This window comes from Eleutherodactylus coqui, chromosome 6, assembly GCF_035609145.1.
Source record: "Eleutherodactylus coqui strain aEleCoq1 chromosome 6, aEleCoq1.hap1, whole genome shotgun sequence".
Classification (NCBI taxonomy): Eukaryota; Metazoa; Chordata; class Amphibia; order Anura; family Eleutherodactylidae; genus Eleutherodactylus; species Eleutherodactylus coqui.
In genome coordinates this window covers 158,447,779-158,466,263 of record NC_089842.1, presented here as the reverse complement: position 1 = coordinate 158,466,263, position 18,485 = coordinate 158,447,779, and the positions used below count along the sequence as shown (strand labels likewise).

The 18,485-nt window shown below is 47.7% G+C and overlaps 1 protein-coding gene across 2 annotated transcripts in view; it reads left to right on the top strand.

The window, feature by feature from the left end:
* Positions 1–1,842: 1,842 nt before the first annotated feature.
* Positions 1,843–18,485, top strand: part of SOS2 (SOS Ras/Rho guanine nucleotide exchange factor 2) — a 52,489-nt gene continuing 35,846 nt past the window's right edge. For both annotated transcript variants that reach the window (XM_066608066.1, XM_066608065.1), the window contains exon 1: positions 1,843–2,102. In XM_066608066.1, the coding sequence (XP_066464163.1) occupies positions 2,016–2,102 (87 nt within the window). In that variant the 5' untranslated portion in view covers positions 1,843–2,015. The remainder of the gene's footprint in view (positions 2,103–18,485) is intronic.

Below are 18,485 nucleotides of genomic sequence, written 5' to 3'. Positions count from 1 at the left end.
GGCACAGCTTTGTACGTTGTATAGTAGCTCTACCTGGTATTGCAGCTCAGTCCCATTCACTTGAATGGGATGGAACTGCTGTCAGGTCACATGACCGATAAACGTGATATCACAGGCTGCAGCGCTCACCCGAGAGCTGTGGCCTCTTCCAATTGGCTGATCTGTGGGGATTCCGAGTGGCGGACCACCGCTGATATTAACTGTGAATGACCTATCCTGAGACAAGGTCAGCGGTAGTGTAGTACAGAAAAACCCTTTAAGATGGCCTTAAGGCCCATTTAGACACAAGAATTATTGCTGAAAATTCGCTGAAAAGCCTTTTTTTGAGCAATAATCGTTGTGTGTAAATGTGCCCATCTTTCACTTTTCATGGTGATTGATGGATTTCGGTTCTGCATGAAAACCATAGTTTGGCAGAACAGCTGATAAGAAGGACCGCATGCTGTGTTCTGCCTAGGGAGCGCTGATTATATTGTCTTATCTATCAGCCTCTTGGCAGAACAAAGGGAATATATTCTGAGAACAGCAGGTGGTCTGTTCACTGAATACAGCTCCCAGTGGCTCACATGCTACTAATTGGTACCAATAGGCAATTAGTACCAAGTAGTTTATGCAAAAATGATCGCTCAAAAGCCATCTTTTGAGTGATCATCTTTGTGTCTAAATTCACCTTTATACCTTCATTCGCTTTTGGCTGATGGCTATTTTTTTGGACTCCTCCATACACAAAACCATTGGTTTGGCCCAGCGTTTATGTAATTTACATAGGGACAGTGGAAAACGCCGCAGACCGCTCTGGAGACGGCTTATATACAGGAGGACAAAAGGCTTGGGTGTTGAAATTCAACATTATCTGTCTGAAGACCCCCATGCCCAGATGGAAGGGTTCAGACGACTGTAGGCCAATGTGTATGAAAGTGTGATTTATCTTTCAGCCCCGTGACTACTAGGCACACATGATGCTGTGTCCATTGTTATATAATGTTACGTGACTGTTGGTAATTGGTTGTCTGACCAAAAGTCAAAAGTAGCATTTATTTCCATATGTCAATACTTAGTGGGGCTCCTTTGGCCCTAATGACATTGGATACTCACGTCTGATACACTTCAGATGGTATTTCCCTCCATTCATCCTGCAAACATCTACCGAGTTCTTTCAAAGACGTTGTATGCTGTTCATATTTTCTGACCAGACGTTCCAGCTGATCCCAAACATGCTGAATAGAGTTCAGGTTGGGACTCCATGCAAGCCAGTCCATCTGTTGTGGAGACGGAGCAGTGTGACTCGCCACTCCATAGCACGGTCTTCCATCGCTCAACTGTTCAATGACAAGGCTCCTTGCACCATTCTCGACGGGCCAATGCCAGAACTCAGCACATTTGCAGGATGAATGGAGGGAAATACTGGCTGAAGTGTATCAGACATTACTAGAAAGTATGTGAAGGAGAACATCCAATGTCATTGGGTTCGAAGGAGCCCCACTAAGTAGTAAGTCTAAATCAATACTATGTTTGATGCTTGCTCAGGTGCCCCATTACTGTTGGTAGGATAGTGTAACTATGGAGACAATGTGGCTGAAGCCTAGCCATTAAGAAAACTTCCCTGGTAAGTTCTATTAGGACGTTTTTAATTTCTCCATATTTTCAGGTTTTTGGTTTACAAAAAAAAAAAAGTCGGGCGACCCCTTTAATTTAAAGGAGCCTCCCAGTAATTTGAGGGTTACTCCTGGTGGGTCACCTCCTCTGCCCCCCTCTCTCACAAGTCTAGTCGTCGTCCTCCTCCCACCTCACCCGGCCGCCTCCCTCCCGCGCATGCGCCGTGCATTCTCTGCGGGCCGGGGGAGGGCGGCAGGAGCCGAGACTCCCAGAGGAAGCCGGAGCCCATCACAACAACAAGCGGCGGCGTCCTGAGGCCCAGCATGATGGGGGAGGTCCGGGACCCCACACCTGGCTGAGCGGCGGTCTGTGCTGGACAGTGCGCGGCTCCAGGCTGAGCAGTCCATGAGGCCGGGATCATGCAGCCCTCCCCGCACACATATGACTTCTTCAGCGAGGAGAACGGCCTCAAGTGGCGGGGGCTCTTCGTGTCTGCCCTGAGAAAGGTGAGAGAATGCCTCTTCCACCTGGGGACTACAAGTCCCACAATTCACTGCCACATATTGACTTTTATGGGCTGGCAAGGCATGCTGGTATTTGTAGTTTTCCAATGTAGATTTCATGTAAGACTAGCTATAACACCAGTTGTAAGAGGTTATGCCGAACTACAAGTGCCAGCATCTCATCTTGTAGTGACGGGACATTGTAGTAGCTGGCGATGGCACTAGTCACACATTGCTGTAATCTGGCTGTACGGAAATCACTGTCAGGTGGTATAGGATCTCAGTGGGTATCGGACTACTACTCCCAGCATGTCACCTATACAAGACTCATAGGGGGCCTATAAATCCCAGCCTGAGGAACTACAAGTCCCAATATAACAGGAGCTGTTAGAGCATGCTTGGATTTGTAGTTCTTCAGTGGCTGGTAACTTTTTTTGGATTAGTTATTAAAGGGGTTTTCTAGGCAATTTTTATTGATGCCCTCTCCTCATGCCAGCTCGTCGATAGGTGATCAGCTGGGGTCTGTCACTCAGGATCCCAACTGATCAGCTGTCTCATCGCCTATTGTCACCATCAAATTACACAGGGTTTGGAGTGGAAGCAGATAGCGCCGATCCCTGTGTAGTGGCCAGTGCTGGGAATTGCAGGTACAGCACTCATTAAAATCGTTGAGAGCTGTGCGTGCCGTTACCAGCGCCGGGCACCATACAAGGGTCGGAGCTGTCTGCTTCTGCTCCGTACCCTGTGTAATTGGCAGGCGACGGAGCAGCTGATCGATCAGGGTCCTGATTGGCGGACCCCAGCTGATCACCTATTGATCTGAGGATAGCTCATCAATAAAAACTGCCTGTAAAACAATTTTAAGCCCTCTCCTATATGCAGGATAGAGGATAACCAGCTGGGTCCAAGCGCTGCGACCTCCATCAGTCGCCAGAACAGGGTGCCATGCTGCCGCGGAGACGGGCGATGTGATAGGAGCGGCCAGTGCCTGTTCATGTTAGTGAGGGCGCTGCAGATTTCCAAGTAATTCTCGGAGCTCCCACTGAAATCCTCAGCCAAGAGTTGTGGCTGGGCATGTGTGTTGCTGCTCCTTTAAATTGTGCCAGTCTCTCCGGGGGCACAGGACCCGCATTCTGGCAATCTTTCATTTTGATGTGATTCTTCTTCTCTTTATGCAATGGATTTTGGTGCAGATTTTCTGCAGCGGCCCCAGTTTTGCTGGGTGCGCAGGTAACCTGGCAGTGCCCTCGCATGCGCTGGGAGATATCTGCGCCCAAATCCCTATATGTCATGCGGATTTGTGGCGGAATTGCCATGGCTAATCTGCAGCGATTCTGTGTCTAGACATGGATTTGGGTGCAGGTATCTTCTGCGAGGAATATTCTACTCATGCGAAAGCAGGGCTTATTCAGACGACCGTATGCGCAAAGACGCTCACCGCAGCTCAATGCATTGGCGCATGAACGGGGTTTGATGAGGTTGATTTGCGCATGGTACAGTACTTTTTGAACACGCAGGCCGGTGCACACGCGTGCGACACACCCATTCTGTGGATTAAAACCTTATTTAGTCTAACGAGGTCCAGATGTGTTCGTTTCGCAGCCTTTTGCGCAGTGTTTCCCGCTTCCCCTTGTGTATTTGCACAGCTCCCATAAACTTCTATAGGAGCTTATGCTGCGCAAAATGCAGAAAGATAGAGCAGGTTCTTCTTCTTCCCGCGTACGCAAACACGGTTGTGTGAAGAAGCCCTTAGGGCGCCTTCACACTTGCGATGAAATTGTACATTTTTGCGCAAGTGATGCGTGAGTGAAAACACAGAATTATGAAAACAATGACTTTTAATGGTTTTATTCCCATTTGCGATGTATTGACTCTTTCTGGGTTTTTTTTTTTTCCAATCTCACATTTCACTATGGAGTCTCTTTTTATCGGATTGCCATGCACCAATTTGCGATGTAGTTTTAACATTCGGAACTCCTATTGACTTTGCACAGTTTTATCGCGGGTGACTGTGATGTGAGATTATTCTCAGGAAATGATCGCTGACGCTCAAAAATCGCAGGAACAAAGACTTGATTTTTGACGTGATCTTTCTCGTGGTAATATCGCGATCGCCAGTGTGAAAGCGCCCTTCGGGTATGTTCTGGTATTGTGGGAGCCCTGCTAACCCCATGTAAAGGTTACCACTGTGGGGAGCGTAGCCAACAATGCAGCGCCATTGCTTCATGTGGGAGTGGGGGTAACAGAAGCGATGCAGAGGGGTCATAATCAGGGGCGTAACAAAAGGCTCAGGGGCCTGGGTGCAAACGTTCAGCTGCCCCCTGCGCACCTCCCCCTCCACTCCATCTGTACCCATACCCAGAGACGTAACCTGAAAATTTGGGGCCCCAATGCAAAACCTATAACAGAACCCCCAACTATAATGCTTTATTTATAGTACTGGGCTCCTTATATGGAGAAGAGAGGCCTTATGGGCCCCCTAAGGCTCCTGGGCCCAGGTGCAACCACATCCCCTATAGTTACGGCCCTGGTCATAATAGGTGTGAGATTATCAGATGCTCATGGAAAGGGCCATGCCACTTGTAAGGATAGAGACCCGTTAGGGCGTCCGTCCGTAGAATAGGTGAGAGGTCTGATCAGTGGGGGCTCGCCTACTGATATTGGGTGCGGATACACAGCTGATTCCTGGTCACAATCCACCCAAATGGTGTGGGTTTGGGCGAAGGTTTTTATATGGAAATGCTGCAGCGTTTCCACCCGGGTGAATATATCCTCAGGCAACTCTAATAAACTCCTGTAAAGAGAAGGCACACGTGTCCCAGGCGCAGACTACAGACTTGGGGCACTAGAAGTTCTCACACTCAAAAGGGGAACGGGTGTGGTGCTGAGAGGAACAGCGCTGCTCTTCTCGGGCAGGAGAGGGGGCGCAAAGTACCAACTCCTCTGTCACCACTTTTTTCTCTTTTTTTTTTTCATTTCCTTATGGGTTCTCCCCCGGGGGTCGGTTACCTGTTAGTGACCTGTATATTATAGGTATTACAGGTATCAGTACTGAAGTAAAGTGTAATATCAGGCTTGTTATATTAGGTGTTATGTAATAAGATTTAAAGCAATCCTATGACTTGTCATCGATCGGATGCCTCTGTGGTTTATTGCTTCTGGCCTTTATTTTGTTTGGCCGTCCAAGATGGTTGTAGTAGTTCTCTGGCTACTTAATGTATACTCTGCACTGCTCTCTGATTGGATAGTGATGATCAGGTGATCAGTTCTGGCCAATCAGAGAGTAGGTATAGTGTGTTAGTGGGGATTAGGTAGTCTTGATTGCATCAGCCGTTTTGAAAAGCCCGAAACGGGACACGGACCAGCATATCATCCCCCCCCCCCCCCCCCCAAAAGGGGTCCTCTGGGACTTTTACTATTGATGACGAATCCTGAGGATAGTCCATGAATAGTTGATCAGCGAAGGTTCTGTGCGCAAGTGTGAATGAGCCCTTAAGGCTGACTTCACACGAGCGTAAAGCGCAATTGCGCGTGCCTCGGCTTTACGTATTTGCACACTGAGCGAGGCGTTTTTGCAGGTGCATCAGCGTATTTCACAGCATTACTTTTGTGCCCTCAGGGCGCGCGGCAAACAAACACTTCCTTTGAAATGGCTAATTTCTTCTAGACGGAATTCCGCCGTGTCACATCTCATTGCGTGCACATTCGTGGTTCCCCCTCTGGCTTCTATGTGCGTCTTTGGTGTGCAAATACGCAGAAAGAATAGAATAGATTTTTTTATTTATTTATTTATTTTTTTTGGTGCGGCAAAAAAAGCGTGCGCAAAATACAGAAATGTGAACGGACTCATGGAAATCAATGTGTTGTATTCTCTGCGTACACCCATGTGACGCCGGTTGGGGGTTGACGTGTTACTTAGTTCCAAGTGATAATGTTGTATTGGTAACATATAGCTGTGATTTGTAGGGGGACACGGACAGATTAGTCGCTGACTCTTCAACCGCAGGTTGTTACATTTTGGCAGCCGCCCTTGAGCCATCTCCAGGATGAGGGACTGTTGGCAGGTAGCGAAGCGATGCTTTGTTGATGCTGGCTATTTCCAAGAAGCCACATGCTCATTTATGGCAGTGATCCGCCGGCTGCTGCTGCTGTCAGAGCCTGCCGGCCATTTATAGAAACCATTAAATTACTGGTTCAGTGTTCTTGTGTCCTCCTCTCGTACTGTCAGATGCCCGAGTTCATCTTATCAGCCCGTATACACATTCATATGTCCCAGCATGCATCTCACTGCAGGGGACCCCGCTCTAGGATAACCCCCTTATAGGGCACATGGACTGTGGTGGATATCCCCTTAAAGAGCGACTGGCGCCTCTTTTTCACACGTCTGGTTTAGTAAATACTTGTATTCTCTTCAATGGAATCCACACGAACAGGGAGCATGCTGCGTTTTTCCCTCCGCTTGCAGAAATCGCAATTTGATTCTGCGAGTCTGCTGGAAAGAAAGCTTTCCATAGCATGTTAGGAACGGATTCGGCAGTGTAAATCCGTTAGTGTGCAGCCGGCCGAAGTATGTATGGACGCACCCTGTTATAAGTGTGTATAAATATTAATGCCTCTTCGGATCTATTCCATTTTAGCCTGACGAAGAGCCCGAGAGGTTCGCAAGCTCGCGATACCATCATGTATTTTTGTTAGCCATTAGAAGATATCATATCTACAAGATTACGTGGTTTCTCTTGCTGGGAACAATCACATTTTGGACGCACCCTCAACTGGTAACCTCCAATTCTTCATACAACTCGAGAAGGAATGACAGGGCAACGATATACCTAGCGGAGCTCTAAGCGCTCAGTCACACGGGTGTGTGTGTCCCGCGTATTAGTTATTTGTCATGCACGGAAAATCCGCAGTACACAGCAAATACCTATGTTCATGTGTATAATGCATCACAGTAGGGATTTTAGCTCTTCTAAGGATAATTTAACACGGGCGAGAGCGTTATCGGGCCGTGAAACTTTGAAGATGTTATGCAATGCAGTTACAGGGCATGCACCTATTTCGGAAGTGTTTCATAGGCGCAGTGTCTAGAATGCACGATGGGGAAACTTACGAAGACCGGCGTTTGAAACTGTAATCTAATTTCCTCCGGCACATGACGCAACTAATATATGATGAGGTGTATGTCTCTTGGCCCCTCCATGTGCCAACACAGAAATCTGTACCAGCTCTGAGATGGCATAGGTTTCGCCAGTTTGTGGGGTGAATTATACATAAATATGTCGGTCTGAAGTGGCCATGCCCCCTCCTGATAAGTCTCAACCGCTTTTAATCAAAAGTGGTGAGGGTGGTACAGAAAGTTAAAAAGTCGAAAATGTGCAACTTTTCCACATCTGAATTTTGGCTTAAAGCCCTTTGTAAATGTCCCCCAATGTCTGCAACTCAAGGGAGCTGAGGTTGGCAAACACTAGTCGAGGGGCTTTGAGGTGAAGGAGAGCTGGCCCAGTACAAGCTCATGGCCCCCATTGGGAAGTTTGCACTTTACTAGCATACATAGAAACACAATTTTGGGGGCCTTGGCAGCACTCTGCAGAGAACTAAATGTATGGATGGCGTTCTCTTCACATCCTCAGCTATGCTTAGGATATATCGAGTGGGCTTAGTGACAGACATATTAACATAGACTTTTACCTCATAGTGACCGCATAATATAAATATACGTATGTGGAGGTCAGTTGTTTAACAGATGCCAGAAATGGCAGCCCGGGATCTAGTGAAGGATTTTTGGGTTGCCATGTAAGTCCTGCCTAAGACAGAGCTTAATGGGCACCAATCAAAAGTACTATATACTGCAATATCCAAGTATTGCAGCATATAGTACAAGCAAAACAGCTCAGCGGCTCCGGGGGCATCCCAGAATGTACATCCGGCGGAAGACAGGTGACAGCTGCAGCCAATCAGAGACTACAGCGTCACTGTACTAAACATCAAAGCGACCATATGTAAATGCTGATGTCAGGACGGTCAGTGACGCTGCGGCATCAGAGTGGTTGGAGCTGTCACATGACTTTGCTGGACATATATACTGCGATTGTCGCTGTTGCCCCACTGTTTCTTGGGGGCTGCCTGTCCACAGGCGTTTTTGTATTGCGTTACTCGCGACGATAATCCGGCCACGGGGAACGCAGTGCACGCGTTACATAGCGTTGCTATGGAAAGCGCAGACCCCTGTCCACGAGTGGAGAATCATTTCGATTCTCCACTCGCGGCCGGCAAATCGCAGCTTGCCGCCATTCTCCGCGGTGAGCCTATCTTTCAGACAGGCTCATTGCGGAGATCAGTCAGCTGGCTCCTGCTCCCCGGCGGCGGACAGGCAGGCTTATTATAGTGGGAAACCCCCTGTAATGACTGTTCCTTACCACATAGACATACTTTGGTTTCATTTGTACACCTCATGAACTTGGTATTTTTTAGCGGACAGATGCCAGATTTTTGCTACTGCAGAACTTTTCCTTTGTGTTCTGTTACTCCATCATCTGCATCTTTGATCTCCCCCGGGTGCAACAGCTTGAAATAAATCGTGTAATTGTAGGGCAAACTCTTTTAATTTAGTATTACATTCATTGTATTGGTCGGGTGCACCACATTTTTTTGGTGTCATGGCCACTTTGTCACATTCTGTTGTACTGGGCTGCACTAATTGTACGGGCACAGTCTTAGATTTCACTTTGCGGGATATATTTTTTGGGGGTAGGAGAATTCAAAAATAAATGTGAATATCCCTGTACCCACTCACTAGGTCACAAGCATGTCCAATAGTAAGAGATCTGAACATGAATCCTAGTGAGCATGCAGGGCGGGGACATACGGGGTGAGCCTTCAGTATACTAGCATATTTCAGTGTGTGCTGCCCATGTTCACACGGACCCATTATACTCTATGGGGCTTTGCACACTGTACCTCCCCCCCCCCCCCCACATGGACAGATGGAAAAAGCTCATCACTTCTCCTGTTCTTGTCCGTATCACGGACGAGAATCAGAACACGCCAATGTGCCAGCTGTCTGTATATCAGACAGCATACTGACAAGTGTCCAATACAAGTTGCGCCCGACCTGCTCATGCACAACCTGAACACCCGTGTGTCTGTGTATAATGTATATAAAATTATTACTTCTTTTTCCCCCACATAGAGCCTAAATGCCATATATGGCAATACCACCTCGGCATTTTAACCCCTTGTCCTCCTTTCCCTTTTCCTTCCCTTTCTCAAGGACACTAAAGGCCCATTTAGACGGAGCGATGATCGCTCAAACGACAGTTTGAGTGACCGCTTTGAGCAATCATTTTGCATAAACTATCAAGTAGCTACTTCAGAGCAATTAAGCGTGCAAATGAAGCCTTAGCTGAAAGCAGTTAATAGCCCAAGGGCTCTTATCTGCTTTCAGCTCATTTGTTCTCTGGCGGGAAACAATGCTATCAGCACTACCTGTGGAGAACTGCTGATAAGGCTGAATGATGATTTTTAGGTTGGACTGAATTTAACGATCAGCTAGCCGTGCCCGATGGCCGAGCATGTGGACTCAACAATGATCGCTCAAACGATCGCTTTATAGCGATTTTTGAGCAATCATCACTCTGTGTAAATGGGCCTTAACTAGCATCTTAGAGTGCGGGGAGTTTATGTCCATCTCCCTCATGTCCCTATCTTCCACACCATCACTGTAGAATCATGTCCCACCTCCAACCCCCATTTGTGTGGAGAACAATGTAATCATCCCTCCAGCACCACAGAACCAAATCATCCCACATCACTATTTCCCCAACACTATCATATGTCCCCTCAACACAGAAACATGTCTCCCTAAGTTATCATCTTTCCCACCACCACAGAGCCACATCCTCATCTCCCTCCAGCACCACAGAACCACATCATCCTCTACCGCCACCACAGAGCCACGTCTTCCCACGTCGCCATCTCACCCCCCCAACACAGAGCCACGTCTTCCCACGTCGCCGTCTCTCCCCGCCACCGCGGAGCCACGTCTTCCCACGTCGCCGTCTCTCCCCGCCACCGCGGAGCCACGTCTTCCCACGTCGCCGTCTCTCCCCGCCACCGCGGAGCCACGTCTTCCCACGTCGCCGTCTCTCCCCGCCACCGCGGAGCCACGTCTTCCCACGTCGCCGTCTCTCCCCGCCACCGCGGAGCCACGTCTTCCCACGTCGCCGTCTCTCCCCGCCACCGCGGAGCCACGTCTTCCCACGTCGCCGTCTCTCCCCGCCACCGCGGAGCCACGTCTTCCCACGTCGCCGTCTCTCCCCGCCACCGCGGAGCCACGTCTTCCCACGTCGCCGTCTCTCCCCGCCACCGCGGAGCCACGTCTTCCCACGTCGCCGTCTCTCCCCGCCACCGCGGAGCCACATCGCCATCTCCTCTCCAGTTCTCAACCGTGTCATAGACTACCATAGTGGTCCATGCCTAGCGTTAATGCCAGGTACCCCCTGGCCCCCGTGAGTCTTCAGGCCCTGGTTTATAGTGCCCTGACGTAGAGGTCTTTGTCCATGTTCTGACCAGTTATTTGCCTAGAATTGTCTGTGTGTATCGGGTGCGAACAGGGAGACGGTGGTGGTTATTTATATTGTTCTGCTTCAGGCTGAGCCCGCCTCGGACCTCACGGCTTATTGCTCAGTTTATTGCCGTTTGTCACCACTCTAAATATAGTTCAGATCATCTCTGGAAATTCTTCAAATGATCAAATCACTTGAAACCGTTTTAACCTCTTATTGATGTGGCTTTTTTTCTTCATTTCAGTTTTTTGCCTCCCTTCTTATTTTTCCGTAGCTATAGCTGGCTGATGGCTTGGTTTTTGGGGACAAGCTGTATTTTTTAATGGAACTATTTAATGTACCATATAATCCACTAAAAACGTTGAAAGAAAATTTAAGTGGAATGAAATGGGAACCAATTCTGCAATTTCCGTGTGTGCCTTGTGACTGCAGCAAAAATAACATAACTTTATTGTCGGTTAAAGCCTAGTGTATAAGGCCAGGTCAGATTCCGACTGCGGAATATCGCAGCGGAATCAGACCTGGTGCCCCCCACAGACCCTATACTCGCCACTCTGGGCAGTGACGCGATCTCCCGCGATATTTCCGCTGTGCTCACAGCGGAAGTATTGCAGGATGGATGGCTTCCATTGACTGCAACGGAAGCCGCCTGTGCGTTTTTCCGCACGAATTATAACTTGCTGTGATTCTATGCCCGAGAGCGGAAAATCACAGTTGATTTCTTCTCGTGGGAAAATAACTTTACACGGCATATCTATGGAGGGTTATTGCTGCGGACATCGCGGCGGTGGTCTGGCCATGATTTCCACAGCGATAATCCATCTGTGGGCATTGGACCTAATGCCATATCTTTGAGAAAAAATTCTACTGCCATCTTTTGACCGCCATAACTATTTTATTTTTCTGTTGATAACACATTTGTGAGGGCTCGGTATTTTTACAATGGGTGGTTTCTATTGGTACCATTTTGGAGTATGTACGGTTTTTGATCCCTTTTTAGTAAATCTTTGTTTGAAGACATAATATACGTGCATCATGTGAGATTAATGTTACTTTGATAGATCGGACGTTTATGGACACTGCAATACCAAATTATTTATCTATTTACAAATACGGAGGAAAAGGCAGGCGGTGGGGTAAACTTTCTTTTCTTTTTAAACTTTTTTTTTCTTTTTTCTTTAAGTTTTGTAGCTCGCGATCGTTTGTTCTATTAAGACAGACCGCAGCACCGTCTTAATAGGCGGAAATACATGACAGCCCTAGGGACCTTCAGAAGGCTTCCGGCTGCCATGACAGCTGAACGATAACTCGCGATCTCACTGTGTGGGGCGCCTTTCGAAACACCTGAACGCCATTCAAGGCATTTAAAGGGTTAACAGTCACGATTGGTGTAAACGCTGATCATGGCTGTTGCAGCCAGGTGTCAGCTGTCGGAGATAGCTGGCATTTGGCATGTATGGAGTGGGCTGGGCTCCCGATTCTGATTCATACAAATCGCGTGCAGTAAGGATCTATGTATATATCCCAGGGTGTGAAGTGCTTAAAACAAGCAAAAAAACTTTTTTTGCAGCTAAACAGAATAATTTTTTTTTTTATATATATTTTTTTTTCTGAAGGCTGGATTCAGACGAACGTGTATCGGCTGGGTTTTCACGTCAAGCCGATAGACGTCGTCTCTCTCTCTCTGCAGGGGGGGAGGATGGAAGAGCCAGGAGCAGTGCTCTGAGCTCCCGCCCCCTCTCTGCCTCCTCTCTGCCCCTCTGCACTATTTGCAATGGGGAGAGGTGGGGCGGGGCTAATTCTCAGAACTTAGCCCCGCCCCTGCCCCGCCTCCTTTCATTGCAAATAGTGCAGAGGGGGTGGAGAGGAGGCATAGAGGTGGCGAGAGCCCAGTTCCTGCTCCTGGCTCTTCCATTCCCCCCCCCCCTACCTTATTTTTTTTTAAATAAACTTATTTTTGTAGCTTTTTTTCTTTTTTTAATTTTTTTTTTTAAGCATTATGTCTCCCATGACAGTATATAAGATCTCTGGGGGACCATTCACATGGTCCTTTTTTCCCCCCCTTTTCTTTAATTTCACACTTTTCTACTGGAACCCAAATTACACAGGGGAAATCTACTCCTATAGTGACAATAGTCACTAATCAAGCTAATTAGGGGCTGATAGAACCCTGCAGCTCCCCCGTAACAGGGGGCACCTGGCAGTCACATGATCGCCGGATGGCATAGTAGAAGTTAGACATCCACTTTCATGTTTTTAGTACATAACGCTCCTTGAGAAGGCGGAAGCGCTTAAAAAATTGCTTTTCCCTTCTCCTTCGGGTCCTCTGCTGTTGAGTAACAGTTGAGGACCTGACCTGCTCCTGCTTCATTGCAGGAACAGAGGCTTTAGGCCTCCTGCACACGGACGGAAATTCCGCGGCGGCAAAATTTCCGTCCGTACACGCCTGCATAGGATTGCATTACAAAACACAATCCTATCAAGACGGCGGCGATTTGTCTGTGTGAAATTCCGCGCAGAAAACAAATCGCGGCATGTTCTATTTCTGTGCGAGGCTCGCACAGAAATGTCACTCCCCAGCCGCCGACTCCGGTCTGTACATGCGCCGGCTGCACATAAAAGATCCAGGGCCGCGGCAGCAGGTGACTGACGCGCTGCTCTCTGCAGGGGCTCTGGTCGAGTCCTGCTTTGGGAATTCTCGCAGCAGGATGAGACCCAGCCGTCTGCAGGCGGCCTTAATCCTACACTGTACTTCTACTATCAACAGTGATTAAAGCCCAGGACTGAGCACCGAATATTTACTGTGCTTGGTCCTTAAAGGGGTTGTCCCGCGCCGAAACGGGTTTTTTTTTTTCAATAGCCCCCCCCCGTTCGGCGCGAGACAAACCCGATGCAGGCATAAAAAAAACAAACCGTCCAGTACTTACCCGAATCCCCGCGCTCCGGCGACTTCTGACTTAGCTTGTGAAGATGGCCGCCGGGATCTTCACCCTCGGTGGACCGCAGGTCCCTTGCCGATTCCAGCCTCCTGATTGGCTGGAATCGGCACACGTGACGGGGCGGAGCTACGAGGAGCCGCTCTCCGGCACGAGCGGCCCCATTCAGAAGAGAGAAGACCGGACTGCGCAAGCGCGTCTAATCGGGCGATTAGACTCTAAAGATTAGACGGCACCATGGAGACGAGGACGCTAGCAACGGAACAGGTAAGTGAATAACTTCTGTATGGCTCATAATTAATGCACAATGTACATTACAAAGTGCATTAATATGGCCATACAGAAGTGTATACCCACACTTTGTTTCGCGGGACAACCCCTTTAAGGGGTTAAAATGAACAAAAACTCAAATTTAAGAACAATAGTTAAAACTTCTATAAATAAAATCAAATGGAATGAGTCATAGTTAAAATAGTTCCATAGAAGACAAATGTATAATGCAGTGTCACAACAATTTCTTGCACTAGCAGTAAGTGTGAAAACTGACAAGGCAGTAGGGGGGTTAGATTTAACGAGACTGAAATTAGCAGGATGTGTAAGTCACATGAGAGAAACTCAATATTGCAAAAAAAAAAATGTTTAAAATCTATAATCATTAGCACCTTTCTTCTGGCTATCCATATATCTGTTGTCTAGTATTACCAGCGTTACAGTGCTGGTTTTAATTCGAAAAATACACCCCTTTGGATCCCGCACTACTCTACTTTATTCCATTTTGGATGCAGAGGGGTTTATGTACTGTGAACCTTTCTTAGTTGTGTATGCTATGGGCGGTGTTTGCTGCAGGATCTGCCCGTGTGCAGCCGGCCTTAGGCTGGATTCAGACGACCGTATATTGGCTGGGTTTTCACGCCCAGCCTATATACGTCCTCTCTCTCTGCAGGGGGGGGGAGGCTGGAAGAGCCAGGAGCAGCGCTCTAAGCTCCCGCCCCCTCTATGCCTCCTCTCCACCCCTCTGCACTATTTGCAATGGGGAATTCTCAGAATTTAGCCCCGCCTCTGTCCTGCCTCCTTTCATTGCAAATAGTGTAGAGGGGCGGAGAGGAGGCAAAGAGGGGGTTGGAGCTCAGTTCCTGTTCCTGGCTCTTCCATCCTCCCCCCTGCAGATGAGGACACCGTATATCGGCTGGGCGTGAAAACCGTGCCGCTATACGGTCGTCTGAATCCACCCTTACTGTGGATTTTGGTGCAGATCTGCAGCAGATTTTATCCTTTCGATTCAATTTAAATTCATGGGGTGAAATCTGTAACAAATCAACGGCCTGTGAATACACTGTTAGGCCGGGGTCACACAAACTGATTTGAATTGCAGATTCTGCAATCGCCGTCCGCGCGCTAAAACATGGGCATTGAAAGGCCTGTATTTTCGAATTTTTCTTCACACTTGCCGGTACAAACTGTGGATTTCGCAAGCGGAACAAAAATCGCAGCATGCTGTATTTTAACATGGACTCCTCGCGGACGGCCTTGTTGATGTCAATGGCTGTGAGTATTCCGTCGCCCATAGGCAATTAACATTGTGTACGAGCGGCCGAAATGCCTGCAAATTCATGGAAAGATATAAAAGCTGGAATGCTGATTGGGAGGGGGAAGAGATCATTCTTCCGCAGACAATATGCTGTGCATACGCCTACATCCGCATGGAAAATGCTCGCATCCGCAGTCCTTCCATTACTTACCATGAATGATTGCAGGTCCAACCCGTTCATGTGAGCCCGGCCTCAGAGCGGTTTGACCTGGGTCTATAGGTCGTTAATTAGAAGGTCTGGTGTGTGGGATCTGTATCCATTGTGGGATCTGGTGAATGGGGTCCTGCAAACAGTTGGGCGCATCTCTTGTTAAAGTGCATTGGTGTAAGGAGACTATCTTCTGAATGGAAGCCATGACGCACTGCCGGATCCGTCACACATCAGACGCCAATGACACCTGAGGTGAGTATGGGGTCTTTGAGGGGTGCCGTGTCTGACTCCACTGCGATATTCCGCAGTCCCCCACGGCTGTGGGCATGAGGTCTTAGGTATGTGTGTATATGTGTACATACATACATACATACATACATACATACATACATACATACATACATACATACATACATACATACATACATACATACATACATACAATCTGTGTGTTTGTGTTGTATACAAATCCACAGTCTGGTCTGATTTGAGTAAACGTTTGCATGAGCGTTCTTCCGCACCAGGCGACCAACACATCGAAAACTCAGAGTTCCCCTGTAATTTTTGTTGCTAATGGCAACCAATCGCAGCTCAGCTTTCATTTCTTATACTGCTGAGGTAAAATGAAAGCTGTGCTGTGATTGGTTGCTACAGGCAACACAGATTTTCTTTTGCACAGCTTCCATAACAGTGCGGGGCTCGGCCCCTCTTTGTGGTTGACTTTGTATTTTCCAGGACTGATGGTCATAAAATCTTTACGTATGATATAGAATGTATTACACCACATGCAGAAAAAAGCACTGTGTATACGGGAACCCTGATTTTGGTTCCTCTACCGAATAATACTTTTTTGGGTGCCATACAAGCCACATGATGCGGTATGAAGGTGCACATGCTTGCCTTCTGATCAGTAGTTTGATCTGTATTGCACCTATTATGTTAGTGTTTTATATGATATCTAATATTGTATGTTATCGGCCCTGTGGTGTAAACCCACGCCGCGCTCTTCTTCCCTCTGTGCTGTCTTGTCCCTCCACCATCCATCCATTGTAAATGCTGGTATATCGCTGCCGCTAACGTTTGCTGAGCTGCAGCCCTACACGGATCGGAGCAAGCTGTCATTCTCTCTGAGGCAAACAGGAATCCATTAATACCCCCAAAGTGCTTGGAAAATGAGCTGCAGTCATTAAACGGAGCTCAGGTTACAAACTATTCTCGTCTCGTGGAGCTGGAAGGAGAGAAATGCTTTCCAGGACAGCCTAAGTGCTGGGAAATGGCAGCGAGCGCCCCGAGTCTGGAGTTTTATGTGTTGTACCAATTAAATCAGGGGTCTTTTTCTGGGGGAGGGGGAGCGTTGGATGTCTTTGCATTATAAGCTGTACCCCACCAGCAGAACACGTTCTGTTTTTTTCTCTCTTCTGGCTACTTTGTCTGTCTTTACAACAAAATCCCTTTTGCGTTGTCAGCTACGCTTTTGTGTCCACCAAAAGTAACACAAATGAAGGCAAACCTGATCAAATGGAGACTGCTGGTCTCCGTTTTCCTAATTGGCATCAGCGTTTACATTTGGGGTTCCATCTCAATACAGTTTTCTGCAATAGTTCTGTAAATATGAGGGGCAAAAACCCCAAAACAGCTGTCTGTAACACTGATGGGGAATTGAAAACCAATTCAGAATCCATACACAAAGACCTGTATAAAGGGTCGGACGTTGATTTGCAGGAATGCTGCCATCCAGTAGGTGGCGCTGCAGAAGTATTGTTCCATCTTCCTTATTTACATATATTTCCCAGAGGAGCTTGCATAGCCTTAGGCCTCATGTCCACTAGGTAAATTGATTTAACAAATCCGTGCGGGTGTCCTGCACGCGTGATCCGCACCCATAGGGATGCATTGGACACCCGCAGCTGAGTAAATACCTGCGATTGTCCTTTTTCCCTGCCGCGTGGATCGCATGTGCGGGAAAACATCTGCAGCATGCTCCATTTTCTGCGGGTTTCACATACGGACGGCTCCCGCAGGCTTCCATTGAAGCCTATGTAAGCCGTCCGGATCCGCGGCACACCCACAGCTGAATTTCTGCTCTGCTGCGGGAGAGCAGGAGTTAAAAAAAAAAGAGTGCACAGCGCATGCGCGCGGCACGCTGCCAGCATGCCGAGCACATCTGCCAGGCAGAAGGAAAGAAGATCCGGCTGCGACGGACGGGAACCTGCAGCGTCCGGACAGGTGAGTATTATCAATTTATAGGCCTCATGTCTGCGGGAAAGGAGGGACCCGCTGCGGGATTCTGCATGGAGAAACTGCACGGGCCCGAATTTCCTAGTGAACGTGAGACCTTAGAAGTCTCTCACTCGCTTCCTAGGTACTCTCCTTAAGGTGTGACTATACCGCTCTTGTCCTAAAGCCTCCAGCACGTTAGCTCTCTTTTGTCCGATTTACAGGACCAATGCACATTTACATTCATTTCACATATGAGAAGTCGGATATGCAAATGTATAGGAATGGGATATACTATGGGCTTTTTTTCCCCATACAATCAGTCCATATGGGGAAAAAAAGTCAATGTGCATGTCTTCATAGGCCTATTATGGGAGCAGTATGCTGTATGTGGTTAGCACAGGCGACACAGCCGGTGTTGGGCCGCTCTGGCAGATATTTCCTCAAGGTAAAGTTGGAAAAGAAATTCCAGCTCACTAACTTCCTTGATGCCAAAACGATACCATGGAAGCATTTGACCAACCGAATGTAGGCAAGTAGCACGAAGGGGAAAATCCAGCTGAGCCAATAGGAAAATAAGAAATGTACAAAGTACTTTTTTTTTACAAAAATATTAAAATTAAGGAACATTAAAGCATTGACCACAATACATCAAAAAATGTTAGCCTTCCTAAAGTGTAACCGGTGTGAACAGCAAATGTTTTTGTAAGCTTCTTGTACCACCATTGGCTTAGCTGGATTCTCCCCTTTGGTATTCCCACAAGGTTTTTGTCAATTTTGATGGCAAATATGGCAACAGAACCCAAACGCGGCTTATAAATAAAAGTAATCCATGGGTATATTATGTAATCTGCCAGACAACCGCAAAAAAATCCTAGACTTGTTATATGTGATAACATTTATATCACTCTGTGGTTGCCTTGAAGGGCA